The following is a 15,806-nucleotide window of genomic DNA, read 5'->3' as shown; positions in this document are numbered from 1 at the left end:
TAAACACCACTGATTGACATGTTAGCATGGGGCTCGCACTTGGGTGGGAGCGTGTTGGGATGGAGGTGGGGCCGGGTATGGAGCTGGGCTGGGGCAGATCTGGGGTGGAGTCGGTTATTCATCATTTGGGTGTATCAATCAGTCAGTCAATCATATTGAGTGCTTACTATGTCTCCAGCTCTCCATCTCTGTAGAGGCCGGGAGCATTCAGCACAGTGCCTGGATGCCTGTATAGGTACAAGCATATATGCTTTTACCCTTACTCGTGCCCATCTTCTTGTAGCATAGTAATAATCAGTGGTATTTATTGAGCAATTAGTAATAGTGTTGTAGTGTACTCTCCCAAGTGCTTAGTAATAATAATAATGTTAGTATTTGTTAAGCGCTTACTATGTGCAGAGCACTGTTCTAAGCGCTGGGGTAGATACAGGGTAATCAGGTTGTCCCACGTGAGGCTCACAGTTAATCCCCATTTTACAGATGGGGTAACTGAGGCACAGAGAAGTTAAGTGACTTGCCCACAGTCACACAGCTGACAAGTAGCAGATCCGGGAGTCGAACCCATGACCTCTGACTCCGAAGCCCAGGCTCTTTCCACTGAACCACGCTGCTGCTTAGTATAGTGCCCTGCACATAGTAAGCACTCAATAAATTCCATAAAATGAATAGTAAATGCTGTATGCAAAGCATTAGGCTAAACGTTGGGGAAACGGATTTGGATTAGAAGTAGGTAAGGTCCCTGGCCCTCAGGGTCTCTCACAATCCAATAATAATAATAACGGTTGTATTTGTTAAGCGCGTACTATGTCAGGCACTGTACCAAGTGCTGGGGTGGATACAAACAAATCGAGTTGGACACAGTTCCTGTCCCATGTGGAGCTTATTATTATTTTTTTACTGTTACAGACCCAAGCACATGAGTGATGCAGAAGAGAGGGAAAACAGAATGGGGAGATGAGAGACGGGGGAAGCCTTCCTGGAGGAGATATGAAGTTAGAGCTTTCATGAAGGGAAGACTGGTGGTCTGTTGGGTGTGAAAGGGGAAGGAGGCAGAGAGGGAAGGTGTCTCTCTAGTTGATGGCTAGAGAGACAGTAACGAGGCACAGTGCATAGGTTGGCTATAGACGAGTGTAATCCATCAGTTTGGGGCTGCTCTGAGCCTTAAGCAGCAGGGCCTGGTGGAAAGAGCAAGGGCTGGAAGTCAGGGGACTTAGTGATGATGATAATAATAATAATGATAAGAGTGGTAGTTAAGTGCCTACTGTGTATCAGGTGCTTAAGGGAAGCAGCGTGCCTCAGTGGAAAAAGCACGGGCTTGGGAGTCAGAGGTCATGGGTTCACATCCCAGCTCTGCCACTTGTCAGCTGTGTGACTGGGCAAGTCGTTTCACTTCTCTGTGCCTCAGTTACCTCATCTGTAAAATGGGGATTAAGACTGTGAGCCTCACTTGGGACAACCTGATTACCCTCTATCTACCCCAGTGCTTAGAACAGTGCTCTGCACATAGTAAGCGCTTAACAAATACCAACATTATTATTATTATTACTGTACAAAGCACTGGGGTAGATAGATACTGTACTGTGCTTTGTACAGTAATAATAAATAATGTTAGTATTTGTTAAGCGCTTTCAATGTGCAGAGCACTGTTCTAAGCACTGGGGTAGATACAAGATAATTAGATCAGACACAGTCCCTGTCCCATATGGGGCCTCACAATCTAAGGGGGAGGGAGAGCAGGGATATGAATCCATTTTACAGATGGGGAAGCAGGGCCGGAGAGGTGATGTGACTTGCCCAAGGTGTTGAATCCCCATTTTACTGGCGAGGAAACTGAGGTCCAGAAAAATTAAGTGACTCCCAGGTCACACAGCTAGTCAGTCATATTTATTGAGCGCTTACTGTGTGCAGAGCACTGTACTGTTCAGGAGAGTGCAGCATAACAATATAACAGACACGTTGTCCATCCACAAGCGAGCTCACAATCTAGAAGCAGCTGAGTAATGGAGCCAGGATTAGAAGCCAGGTTCCCTGATTCCCAGACCCATGCTCTTTCTGCTCAGCCATGCTGCATCTCCTTCAACAGAACGGTTTCTATCCCAACTCTGCCACTTGCAGGGAAGAGGGGAGAGAAGCCCTAGCAGAATCCAGGGATGCTCTGGGCCAGCCGGGTGAGGGGTGGGGAGGGAGGGTGTGGCGAGAGGTCAGAGCCGGCCTCTGCGGAGGGAGGTTCAGCTTTGGGAGCCAATGTTGCTCCAGTCCCAGTCCAGACCCTCTCCAGAAGCCAGGAGGAGAGGATCTCTAAGGTCACAAACTCCCCTGATGACCTCATCCCGGCCTTCCCCCTGCGACCCCTCTTGGTCTCTCCAAAGACCCCTCCTCGAGCAGAGGTCACCAGAGGGCTGAGCGCAGTGCAACATTGAGAGGGAGGGAGGTGGGATTCTGACACATATACAATGCCACCTCCTGCAGACCGTCCTGCTGCTGCCTCTTCTGCAACCTCCAGCTCAGGAGGTGGGAGGCTCGAGGCCCAGAGGACCAAGGAAAGCTGGAGTTCGAGGACTGCAGTGGGATGCTTCAGGCCCTGGTGGTCATCGCTAAGGGGTGGCCATTATGCTCATTACCATAACTGCCCCCAAGAGACAGTCAGGGAGCAAATGATTCCTCCAGTGGAGCTAAAGAATCAGTGCAACACCTTCCTGTCACTAGTTCTAGGCCTTCCCAGACTAAGCCCCTCCTTTCCTCTTCTCCCACTCCCTTCTCCATCACCCTGTTGTACTCCCTTTACTTATCCCTCCTTCCAAACCCAAAATATTGTTGTACATATCTATTTTATTTATATTAATGTCCGTCTCCCCCACTAGATTGTAAACTCACTGTGGGCAGGGAATGTGTTTATTGTTACATGGTACTCTCCCAAGTGCTTAGTACAGTGCTCTGCACACCATAAGTGCTCAATAAATACAATTGACTGCTGCTGCTGCTGCTGCTGCTGATAATAAATGTGGTGCTATTAAGCACTTATAAAGTGACAAGCTCTTGTTCCGAGTGCTGGGATCTTCTTCAGGTGCTGTCGACTCGTTTCCGAACAGTCACCACTCCATGGACACCCCCTCTTCAGAACGTCCCATCTTCTGGCAAAGTTGTTCTGATATGTGCAGTGTGGCTAAGTGGCGAAGCAGCGTGGCTTAGTGGAAAGAGCAAGGACTTGGGAATCAGGGGTCATGAGTTCTAATCCCACTCCGCCACTTGTCAGCTCTTTGACCTTGGGGAAGTCATTAACTTCTCTGTGCCTCAGTTACCTCATCCGTAAAACGGGGATGAAGACTGTGAGCCCCACCTGGGACAACCTGATCACCTTGTATCTACCCCAGTGCTTAGAACAGTGCTGGGCACATAGTAAGCGCTTAACAAATACCAACGTTATTATTATTACCCCAGCGCTTAGAATAGTGCTCGGCACATAGTAAGTGCTTAACAAATACCCACATTATAATTATTATTATTATTATTATAGACTTTTCTTGGTAAAGATACAGAAGTGGTTTACCTTCACCTTCTTCCGCACAGTAAAAACTTGAGTCTCTGCCGTCATCCGCCTTCGACTCTTTCCCCTGCCGCTGCTGCCCGGCAACAGTTAATCAACTTTGTCTGATGCTTCGGCTCAGACCTTTCCATTCCGAGTAGCCCCCTATGGCATAGCTCTAAGCTTCATCGACGTATGCAAACTCTCCTGCCATGATAAGGTGTCGATTCTTAGGAGAGTGCTGGGATAGATACACGATAAGTAGATGGGACATATTTCCTGGCCCACTCGGAGCTCACAGCCTAGGAAGGAGAATGTGTATTTTATCTCCATTTCTCAGATGAGGAAACGGAGGCACAGGGAAGTTAAGTGACTTGTCCAAGGTCACACAGCAGGCAAGTGGCAGCGCCAGGATTAAAACCCAGGACTCTTTCAGAGCTTACAGTATGCCAGGTGCAAAGAGACCATCCATTCATTCAATAATAATAATAATAATAATGTTGGTATTTGTTAAGCGCTTACTATGTGCTGAGCACTGTTCTAAGCGCTGGGGTAGACATAGGGGAATCAGGTTGTCCCACGTGGGGCTCACAGTCTTCATCCCCATTTTACAGATGAGGTAACTCAGGCACAGAGAAGCTAAGTGACTTGCCCACAGTCACACAGCTGACAAGTGGCAGAGCGGGGATTTGAACCCATGACCTCTGACTCCAAAGCCCATGCTCTTTCCACTGAGCCACGCTGCTTCTCCCAAATTCAATCATATTTAAAAATTCATATAAAAATTCAATCATATTTATTGAGCTCTTACTGTGTGCGGAGCACTGTACTAAGCGCTTGGAATATACAATTCGACAACAGAGACAGTCGCTGCTCAACAACAGGCTCACAGTCTAAAAGGAGGACAATCAGCCAGTAGTATTTACCGAGCGCTTCCTGTGTGCAGAGCACTGTATTAAGTGCTTGGGAGAGTATTATTATTGTTAATCGTATTTATTGAGTGCTTACTGTGTGCAAAGCACTATACTAAGTACTTGAGAGAGTTCAATATAACATCAAACACATTCCCTGCCCTCACGAGCTCACGGTCTAGGGGGGAGACAGACATTAATATAAATAGATAAATTACAGATATATACATATTGCTATGGGGAAGGGAGAGAGGATGAATAAAGACGTATGAATGGCGCAGAAAGGAGCGGGAGAAGAGGAGAGGAGGGCTCAGTCAGGGAAGGCTTCCTGGAGGAGATGTGTCTTCAATAAGGCTTTGAAATGGGGGAGAGCAATGATCTGTTGATATGAGGAGAGAGGGCATTCCAGGCCAGAGTTAGGATGTGAAGCAGCGTGGCTCAGTGGAAAGAGCCCGGGTTTGGGAGTCAGAAGTCATGGGTTCAAATCCTGGCTCTGCCACTTGCCAGCTGTGTGACTTTGGGCAAGTCACTTCACTTCTCTGGGCCTCAGTGACCTCATCTGTAAAATGGGGATCAAGTCTGTGAGCCCCACATGGGACAACCTAATCACCTTGTATCCCCCCAGAGTTTAGAACAATGCTTTCCACATAGTAAGCACTTAACAAATGCTATCGTCATCATCATGTGGGTGAGAGGTCGGTGGCCAGATAGAGATAGTACAGTGAGAAGGTTAGCAGCAGCAGAGGAACCAAGTGTGCAGGCTGGGTTGTAGGAGGAGAGTAGCGAGGTGAGGTAGGAAGGGGGGAGGTGGGATGAGCAGGAGCTTCATATGGAATGACAAATGAGGAAAAGAAAAAACAGCACCAGGTGCTGCAAGCTATTTAATACGATAACACAACAAAGGAATACTTTTTGTGTGAACAATGGGGCCGGGGACTATGGATTCCACATTGGCTTTTTCAGCCATACATGTGCTCGTAGGTGAACTTCACCATCCATGGTGTCATCTTCAATAGGGAAGCAGCGTGGCTCAGTGGAAAGAGCTTGGGCTTTGGAGTCAGAGGTCATGGGTTTGACTCCTGGCTCTGCCACTTGTCAGCTGTGTGACTGTGGGCAAGTCACTTAACTTCTCTGTGCCTCAGTTCCCTCGTCTGTAAAATGGGGATTAACTGTGAGCCTCACATGGGACAACCTGATTACCCTGTATCTACCCCAGCGCTTAGAACAGTGCTCGGCATGTAGTAAGCGCTTAACAAATACCAACATTATTATTAATGCAAAGGAAAACTTGATCTCTCTCATTCATTCATTCAATCGTATTTCCTGAGCGTTTACTGTGTGCAGAGCACTATACTAAGCGCTTTGAAAGTACAATTCATACTCTCATACATACATATACACATACTTGAATATACACACACAAATATCTCTCATATGCACATGTGAAAATGAGCATGTGCATGCACTTTCTCTCTCTTTCTCTTTCTATATATTGGTTAGGTGGGTGGGTTAGGGTTAGGTTCCAGGACTCACCTCAGTCTACATTGAGAAATAAGTTTTCAGCAAAAAGAGGTTCACAAAGTCTCCTGCAAACCTATCCGACGCAGAGTTTTTCCATGTCTCATTCAAATCCCTCCCTTAGGTGGCCGATGATGTCCTCCTTGCCAAATCTAATGGCCTCTGCTCCATTCTAACCCTCCTCAATCTCTCAGCTGCCTTGGATTCTGTGGACCACCCCCTTTTCCTGGAAACATTATCCAATTTTGGCTTCAGTGACACTGTCCACTCCTGGTTCTCCTCTCTCTTGGGCTTCTCATTCTCAGCCTCTTTCATGGGCTCCTCCTCTGCCTCCCATCCACTAACTGTGGGGGTCCCTCAAGCCTAAATTCTGGGTTCCCTTCTAGTCTCCATCTACACCCATTTCCTTGGAGAACCCATTCACTCCTATGGCTTCAACTACCACCTCTATATAGTTGATGCCCAAACTTCATTTTTTCAGTCCTGATTATTGGAAAAGCAGCATTGGTATAGCGGATAGACCCCAGGCCTGGGAGTCAGAAGGTAATGGGTTTTAATCCCAGTTCTGCCACTTGTCTGTTGTGTGATCTTGAGCAAGTCATTTTACTTCTTTGAGCCTGTTACTTCATCCGGAAAATGGGAATTGAGACTGTGAGCCCAAAGCAAATACCAAATGGGGTATGATGATGTGAGAGAATTGGATGGGTTCAAAAAAATCGGAGGTTTCTGAGAGGGAACAGATGTGCCGGGAGATGGGTAGGAGAGAAGGCAGGTAAGGAGGTTGTGGTTGGATGATAGAGGGATTTCAGAGCTGGTGGGGGTAGAGATGATGAGATCAAGGGTGTGACCAAGTTGGTGAGTGGAAGAGCCGGGGTGGAGAAGGAGGCCGGTGGGGTTGAGAAGTGATGAAAGTGGGTAGCGGAAAACTTGTCAGGAACACCTATGTGGATACTGAAGTCCCCAAGGATCAATGTAGGGCTGGAGGAAGAGAGAAGGGATATGAGAAAGGGATCGAATTGGTTCAAAAAGTTGGACGTGGAGGCCTGAGGGACCTTGACCGTGACTAGAATCTGGAGTGGGTGGTACAGGCGGATGATGTGGGCTTCAAAGGAAGGGATAGAGAGGAGGGATGGGGGAGGTGGAATGGTGTGAAAGCAGCACTGGGGAGTGAGAAGGAACTCAACTTCTCCCGCTTTCCCAGTGAGTCTTGGGGAGTGGGTGAAGATGAGAGCCCCTCTAGAGAGACTACCAGGGGAGACTGTCTTATAAATACGATTGAATGAATGAATAAATGAATCTGGGGACAGCCAGGATTCAGTGAGGACAAGGAGGAGCAGTGATTGGGTCAGAAACAGGTCAAGGATGAAGGGAAGCTTTCCTGTGACGGAGTGCAGTGCTCTGCATACAGTAAGTGCTCAATAAATTTGAGTGAATGAATTTCAAAAGCTGCATGTGGCTGAAGCAGTTGGGGGGGGGCAGGAGGAGGGCTTGGATGGTAGGGGAATGAGGGGAGGTGGCGGAATAGGTTTATAGGGATGGGGTGGGGGTGGGGGATGGGAAAGTCAGGGGGAAATGTGAGGAGCTTTGGGTGGAAACAAACTCTCTTCCCCTCTTCAAAGCCCTACTGAGAGTTCACCTCCTCCAGGAGGCCTTCCCAGACCGAGCCACCTTTTCTCTCTGCTCCTCCTCCCCTCCCTACCACCCTCTGCTCTTCCCCCTTCCTCTCCCCTCAGCACTGTGCTCATTTGCATATATTAGTTATTACCCTATTTATTTTGTCAATGAGGTGTATATCTCCTTGAGTCTATTTATCTTGATGAGGTTGTCTTGTTTTTGTTTTGTTCTGTTTCGCTTTGCTGTCTCCCCCGTTTAGACTGTGAGCCCGTCATTGAGCAGGGATGGTCTCTGTTGCCGAACTGTACATTCCAAGCGCTTAGTACAGTGCTCTGCACATAGTAAGCGCTCAATAAGTACTATTGAATGAATGCATGAAATAGGAGTTCTGTTTTGGACATTTTAAGTTTGAGGTCTTGGTGGGCCATCGAAGTAGAGATGTCCTGAAGGCGCGGGGGTGGGGGTGGGGTGGGGTGGGGGGGGGGGCGGGGGCGAATGTCAGACCGCAGCGGACAGAGGGCAGGCGAAGAGGAAGGAAGCACTGTCAGTGTCTGTCCTAATTCATTCAATCGTATTTATGGAGCGATTACTGTGTGCAGGGCACTGGACTAAGAGCTTGGAGAGTACAATTCAGCAATAGAGACAAACCCTGCCCGCAGACTAATAATAATAATGTTGGTATTTGTTAAGCGCTTACTATGTTCATTCATTTATTCAATAGTATTTATTGAGCGCTTACTATGTGCAGAGCACTGTACTAAGCGCTTGGGATGAACAAGTCGGCAACAGATAGAGACGGTCCCTGCCGTTTGACGGGCTTACGGTCTAATCGGGGGAGATGGACAGACGAGAACAATGGCAATAAACAGAGTCAAGGGGAAGAACATCTCGTAAAAACCGATGGCAACTAAATAGAATCAAGGCGATGTACAATTCATTAACAAAATAAACAGGGTAATAGAAATATATACAGTTGAGCGGACAAGTACAGTGCTGTGGGGATGGGAAGGGAGAAGTGCCGAGCGCTGTTCTAAGCGCTGGAGTAGACACAGGGGAATCAGGTGGTCCCACGTGGGGCTCAAAATCTGCACCCCCATTTTACAGATGAGGTAACTGAGGCCCCCGAGAAGTTAAGTGACTTGCCCAAGGTCACACAGCTGACAAGTGACCGAGCCGGGATTCGAACCCATGATCTCTGACTTCAAAGCCCGTGCTCTTTCCACTGAGCCACGCTGGACACATAGTCAAATGGGGATGAAGACCGTGAGCCCCACGTGGGACAACCCGACGACTTTGTATGCTCCCCAGCGCTTAGAACAGTGCTTTGCACATAGGAAGCGCTTAACCTATCATTATTATCGTCAATCAGCGCTTGCCAAACACCGTTTTAAAAAGCGCCGAAAAAGCCAAAGCCGCCAGCTCCATCCAAGCCCCGGCCTGTCCCTGCGGGGGTCGGGAAGCTGAACCTCCACGGGGGTCACCCCACTCCAACCGGCGGGGCGGCCTCACAGAGACAAAGAGAAAGAGAGACAAAGGGGGGGGGGAGGGAAAGGAGAGACAAAGAGGGGGCGGGTCCGCCCCCCCCCGGGGGGACGGGGGACGCATGCGCGTTGTGGCTGCGCCGCTGCCCCCCGGAGCGCTGCAGGCCCGGCCCCGGAGCGGAGCGGAGCGGATCGGACCGGACGGCGGGAGAGAAAAAGCTCTTGAGCAAGGAGGCCTCCCCCTCCCCCCATTTTCTCCCTGCACCCCCTTCCTCCTCGTCGTCGTCTTCCCGCCCCTCCCCCGGCTGCAGGCGTCAAGGGTGTCGCTGAGCGCTGCCGCCGCCCCCTCCCGCCGCCCCCTCCCGGCCTCCGGCTCCGGCTCTTCCAGCCTCCCCACCTCCCTCCGGCTCCGGCTCCGGCTCCGACTCCGGCTTTGCTGCAGCTCCAGCTCCGCCGCTTCCTCCCTCCCCACCTTGCTCCCTTCCCCCCTCCGGCTCCATCTCCAGCTCCTCCGCTTGCTGCCTCCCCTCCCGGCTCCGGCTCCGGCTCCGGCTCCGGCGCTTCCAGCCTCCCCTTCTCCCTCGAGATCCGGCTCCGCTCCAGCTTCAGCTCCGGCGCTTGCTCCCTCCCCGCCTCCAGCTCCAGCGCTTCCCCCCTTCCCCCCTCCAGCTGCAGCTGCAGCTCCAGCTCCTCCTCGCTCCAGCTCCATCTCCAGCTCCTCCTCTTGCTGCCTCCCCTCCAGCTGCAGCTCCGGCTCCTCCGCCTGCTGCCTCCCCTCCAGCTGCAGCAGCAGCTCCTCCGCTTGCTGCAGCTGCAGCTCCTCCGCTTGCTGCCTCCCCTCCAGCTGCAGCTGCAGCTCCTGCTCCTCCTCGCTCCAGCTCCTCCGCTTGCTGCCTCCCCTCCAGCTGCAGCTGCAGCTGCAGCTCCTGCTCCTCCCCGCTCCATCTCCATCTCCTCCGCTTGCTGCCTTCCCTCCCCCCTCCAGCTGCAGCTGCAGCTCCTCCTCCTCCTCGCTGCGGCTCCATCTCGGGCTCCCCGGGCGGTGCGGGTGGGTGCCCGGATGGCGGTGGTCGGCCCCCGCTCCGCCTGCCTGGGCGCCCTGGTCCTGCTGCTGGGGTCGGGGCTGCTGCGGGGCGTCCAGCCCGCCCGGACCCCCGACCCCGCCGGGACCCCCGACCCCGACCTCGCCGGGGACAAGGGCAGCGTCATCCCGGCAGAGAGTAGGTCCCACCCACCCCGGCCCCCGGAGGGGCGACGGACGTTGGATGGCGAAATCCTCCTCCTCCTCCTCCTCCTCATCGGGGCCTTTATTAGGCGCCTACTAGGCGCCGGACACTGTACTAAGCGCTGGGGTGGATCCAAGCAAGTGGGGCTGGACACACTTGGGGCTCCCAGGCTCAGTCCCCATTTGAATAATGATGATGATGATGATGTTTGTTAAGCGCTTCCGAGGTGCGAAGCACTATACTAAGCGCTGGCCGGGGATACAAGGTGATCAGGTTGTCCCATGCAGGGCTCAGGGCTCAAGCCACATTTTAATAATGATGCTGATGGTCTTTGTTAAGCGCTTCCGAGGTGCGAAGCACTATACTAAGCGCTGGCCGGGGTTACAAGGTGATCAGGTTGTCCCACGCAGGGCTCACGGGCTCAAGCCACATTTTAATAATGATGCTGTTACCTCATCTTTAAAACGAGGATTAAGACTGTGAGCCCCTCGTGGGACAACCTGATTCCCTTGTGTCTACCCCAGCGCTTAGAACAGTGCTCTGCTCATAGTAAGCGCTTAACAAATACTAACATTATTATTATTGTTATGCTGATGGTGTTTGTTAAGCGCTTATGAGGTGTGAAGCACTATTCTAAGCGCTGGGGAGGATACAAGGTAATAATAATAATGTTGGTATTTGTTAAGCGCTTACTATGTGCCGAGCACTGTTCTAAACGCTGGGGGAGATACAGGGTCATCAGGTTGTCCCACGTGAGGCTCACAGTCTTCACCCCCATTTTGCAGATGAAGTCACTGAGGCACAGAGAAGTGAAGCGACTTGCCCATGGTCACCCAGCTGACAAGTGGCAGGGCTGGGATTCGAACCCATGACCTCGGACTCCCAAGCCCGGGCTCTTTCCACTGAGCCCCTGCTTCTCTATGATCAGGTTATCCCACGTAGGGCTCACAGGCTCAATTGCCATTTTAATGATGATGATGGTATTAGTTAAGCGCTTACTAGGTACGAAGCACTATTCTGAGTGCTGGGATACAAGGGGATCAGATTGTCCCATGTAGGGCTCACAGTCTTCATCCCCATTTTGCAGATGAGGGAACTGAGGCCCAGAGAAGCGAAGTGACTTGCCCAAGGTCACACAGCAGACAAGTGGCAGAGGCAGGTTTAGAACCCATGACTTTCCAATCATCATCATCATCATTATTATTAAGGTGTTTGTTAAGCGCTTACTCACACAGTGCCACCCCACTTCACCTCCACTTTTCCTCAGCCTCCTCCCTCATCTTCCTCAGAGGCTCATACTTGGAGGAGAAGTGGGAATTACCTTCCCTCTGAGGGTATTTAAATTGGAGGGGCAGTTTAAGGCTGGCCTGAGTTAGATGCACCAGCGATGATGATGCTTGCTCACGGTGGAGCTCATTGCTGGCATCGTTTGCTCTGGTGCTCGCCGTGCTCGCCACAATGCATGGGGCCCACAGTGCTCAGCAGCCTCTCTCTGCTCTCTCCTTTCCTAGGCCGCCCATGTGTTGACTGCCACGCCTTTGAATTCATGCAGAGGGCCTTGCAGGACTTGAAGAAGACAGCCTACAATCTTGACAGCCGGGTGAGTGTCTCTGCCCCCCTAAAACAATGCGGGGCGGCCGGGGGAGTGTCTCTGCACCCCGAAAACAACGCGGGCCACCCGCCCTGCCGCAAACCATGCCTATCACCCCTCCTGCACCAAACCATTTAGGGGGTGAGGATTTGGGTGCGTGGGTGATAACGGGAGAGAGGAAAATGGAGAGAGGAGAGGAGAGAGTAATCAGGGAAGGCCTCCTAGAGGAGATGTGACTTTAAAACTGCTCCGAAGGTGGGGAGAGTGAGGTGGCCTGTCAGATGTGAAGAGGGAGGGAGGGAATTCCAGGGCAGGGGGGAGGGTATGGACAAGGGGTGGATGGCCTGGAAGAGGTACAGTCAATCCATGCTATTTATTGAGCACTTACTGCACGCAGAGCCCTGATTCTAGACTGTAAACTCATTATGGGCAGGGAACATGTCTGTTTACTTTTATTTTGTATTCTCCCAAGTGCTTAGTACAGTGCTCTGCATACGGTAAGCGCTCAATAAATTTGATCGAAAGAATGAATCATCTAAATGCTTGGGCAAGTACAGTGAGACAGACTTGGTAGGAGTGATTCCTGTGCACAAGGAGAGAGAAACAAACACTGAAATAGATTAGAGATAGGAGAAATAATAGAGGATAAAAATCTTTACATAAATATTGTGGGGCTGGAGTACTAAGGTGTTCAAAGGGTCCCCAGCCAAGTGCAGAGTCACCACAGAGGGGTGGGTGGATAGGGGAAATAAAGAGCTCAGGCTGAGTAGGCCTCTTGGAGGAGATGTAATTTTAATAAGGCTTTGAAGGCGGGGAGAGTGAATGTCTATGGGCTATGAAGGGGGAGGGCATTCTAGGCCAGAGGCACGACACGGGCTAGAGATCGGTGGCGAGATAGATGAGATGGAGGTGAGTAGGTTGGCATTAGGGGACAGATATGTGCGGGCTGGATGGTGTAGGACATCAGGGAGTTGGGGTAGGAGCGAGGAGAGCTGATAGAGACCTTTAAAGCTGATGGTAAGGAGTTTCTGTTTGTTGTGGAGTTGGACCGGCAGCCGTCTGAGGAGTGGGGAGATCGCTACAGGAAGAGCAGTGTTTGGGGAAAATGATCCGGGCAGCGGAGCCAAGTGTGGAATAAAGCGTGCGGTGCTTCGTTTGCAGACGGAAACTCTGCTCCTGCACACTGAGGAGAGGGCCCTCTGCGACTGCTTTCCGGCCATGCACTGACCGGGCCCGCCGCTGCCCGCTGCAGAGCCCGGCTCCGTGGGCCAGTGTCCATCCCACTACTCGAGCCCGGAAGCCTGCTCTCGCGGCGCTCCCACAAGGAGATGATGTCTTCTCCAAGCAGATGCCGCCTTGGGTGGTCCTGCCTGCTTCCTCGGGCCCAACGTCGCCTGGGGCCCTCGGGCTGGCCTCCGAGCCCGTCTGCCCACCTGCTGTCCTGTGTCCGCTGCGGGCGGAACCCAACCCGGCCACAGTTCCTTTTTTTCCCTTCATTTTCTTTTGTTTAGCATGGAAATAAACTGGGAGGCTCTCTCCTGCTGACGAGGAGAACGAGCAGCAGCCCAGCCTCAGTTCCCATCCCCAGTTCCGCCAAAGTCACCCCCTTCTCCTGACATTTCGTTCCGGTCCCCCTGTCGTGGATGGACTCTCTCCGAATCCCCTTCCCCATCATCCTGTCATCGATGGTCTCTCCCGGTATCCGTTTCCCGCCTCGTCGTGGATGGACTCTCTCCAAAACCCTTCCTCTTGAATGGTTTCCTCTCCCAGTGCTGTGGCTAATCTCTCCCCGTACCCCCTCCTTCGTCATGAGTGGTATCTATCTTCCCCTCCACCCCCACCGCTGACATGGAAGGTCTCTCCCCGTGTCCTCCTCCCTTCCCAATTTTTGGATGGTGATATTCCTTCCCCTCCTCCGTTACGTTGTGGATGGTTTCTCCCCATGTCCCATCTTTCCCCCAACCCCCTTGGATGGTGTCGTCGTCCCTCCCCCAGCTATCACTGTCCTGAATGGTTTCTTCCAATGTCCCCCTTCCCTCCCCTTTCTTGGATGGTGTCATTTCCTCCCGTTCCCCCGCCGCTGTTGTGGATGGTCTCTCCCTTGTCCCCTCCTTCCTCCCCAGCGGGAATGATTCCCCCCCCCCGCCCCGCAATCCCTCATCTGTTTTTCTGTTAAATCTGAGAAAGGGACTGAATATGTCAGCTTTGCAAGGACTGTGAAAAAATGCCGCCTTTGTCCAAAATAGCCCTGTAAATTTGTATGTGTCCCCAGACACCTGCCACTGCCCCCAGACCCACTATCCCCTGTCCAAACGGCTCCTAAGGTTTTCCAGAATGAGAGCTGGCGATTGGAGGCTCCCGATAGAGTTGTGTTTCTCAATTTTCCATTTCCTTGCCTGATGGTCTGCCTGACTGTCACTGACCCGCTCGGCCCCCTGCCTCTTGGGTCCTGGCAACGCTGGGTCTCGCGTGACTAAACCCCAGGACCGTGAGAGCCCCAAGTGAGGTGGGGGGAGCCACAAGGCAGAGCCCGGGCCACCCGGAGGGCTTGTGATCCGCTGCCCTCAACTGTGTCTTGACCAGGCCTTCCCGCGGTCAGGTTCAGGCTGGGGTTGACGGAGGGGTGGAGCTTATTGGGATAGGGGGAGTCTTCTATTCCTGAGCAAAGGTCGACGTTGGCCCCCCAGTCAGTCCATGGTCTGTCTGTCAGGATTTTGATGTCTGTCTCCCCTTTGAAAGTGGAGCTCCTCGAGGGCAGGGAATAAGTCCTGCTTCTTTTGAGCTTCCCAAGCATCCGGGACAGTGTCCTGTCCTCAGCAGGAGCTCAGTAACCATTTTTGCTGCTGCTATTACTCTATTACTGCAACTTATACAGGATGCAAAGCACTCCTACTACTTTGGAGTGCAAAGAACTAAACAAAACTCTTAGGAGATTCTGTATGAAGTGTGGAAGCGGAGATAGAACCAGAAGCAGCCCCAATGTAAAAGGATGAAGTAGCTGAATAAATGACGTTCAGATAAATGTATCAAGGGATCCCGTGCAAGTTATGGGAATGAAATCCTCAAGGATTAAGGATGGGTGTTGGGTTGGTGTAGCTGGGGTGTTGGGGTGAAGTGGGGAGGGTTTCTTGGCGGTGGCTTCAGGAGACTGCAGAAGGGGAGAGCTGTGGTCTGGCAGATTTGAGGAGAGGGGCTTCCAGCGCGGTGGGGGGTGGCTGGGGAAGATTGACGGATGGATGGGTCAGAGGGGGAAAACCAAGAGCGAAGGATGGTGAGAAGGTGAGCAGCTTGGGAGCTGCTCTCTCTGCATCGGGCTGCCTCAAGCCCGACTGAGCGGGGTTGAGCAGCCCCCCTCCCCAACCCACCCCTCACCACAAGACAGTTTTGCCCCTAACCCCTCCAGCTTCACCACGGTTGCCCCCCAGCCCACACCTGACCATCCATCCCAGACCCGGGGGCCCTTGGCACCGTGTCCGTGCTCCCGCACCCCGGCCCCCATGGGCTCCGGGGCCTGTGGGTTTGACATGGAGGCACCGACAGTCCCCACACAGGGGTGACCGGCCACAAGGAGGGACCTTGGACATCTGGCGGGAGACAAAGAGCTGCAGTGGAAACCACAGTTAGAAGAGCCGGTCTGTCCCGGGGGTGGGGACTGGGACAAGGATGGGGCTGGAGGCTGGATGGGACCCAGAGGGTCTGGGCTGGGTTGGGGCTCATGCTGGGCTGGGACTGGTTGTCCCCTGGTTTGAATGCTCCGTCCTGGATCTGAGTGCTTGCCTCGGAACAGCTGTGAACGCAGATCCTGAACTCTGCTCTTCCCACCCTATCAGAGAAGCAGCGTGGCTCAGTGGAAAGAGCCTGGACTTGGGAGTCAGAGGTCATGGGTTTGAATTCTGGCTCTGCCACTTGGCAGCTGTGTGACTGAGCAAGTCACTTAACTTC

At 52.3% G+C, this 15,806-nt stretch overlaps 1 protein-coding gene across 1 annotated transcript; it reads left to right on the top strand.

Annotated features, from left to right (window-relative positions):
• The first annotated feature begins 10,005 nt into the window (after nt 1-10,005).
• Nucleotides 10,006-14,890, top strand: C4H4orf48 (chromosome 4 C4orf48 homolog). Its single transcript, XM_029064155.1, has 3 exons — nt 10,006-10,267; nt 11,785-11,873; nt 13,026-14,890. The coding sequence occupies exons 1-3, from the start codon at nt 10,108-10,110 to the stop codon at nt 13,089-13,091; spliced, it is 315 nt and encodes a 104-aa protein (XP_028919988.1). The 5' UTR covers nt 10,006-10,107; the 3' UTR covers nt 13,092-14,890.
• The last annotated feature ends 916 nt before the right edge of the window (nt 14,891-15,806 follow it).

Source organism: Ornithorhynchus anatinus, chromosome 4 (genome assembly GCF_004115215.2).
Source record: "Ornithorhynchus anatinus isolate Pmale09 chromosome 4, mOrnAna1.pri.v4, whole genome shotgun sequence".
NCBI classification, from domain to species: Eukaryota; Metazoa; Chordata; class Mammalia; order Monotremata; family Ornithorhynchidae; genus Ornithorhynchus; species Ornithorhynchus anatinus.
Note: the sequence above shows the minus strand (reverse complement) of the source record. Positions and strands in the feature narration are given on the sequence as shown.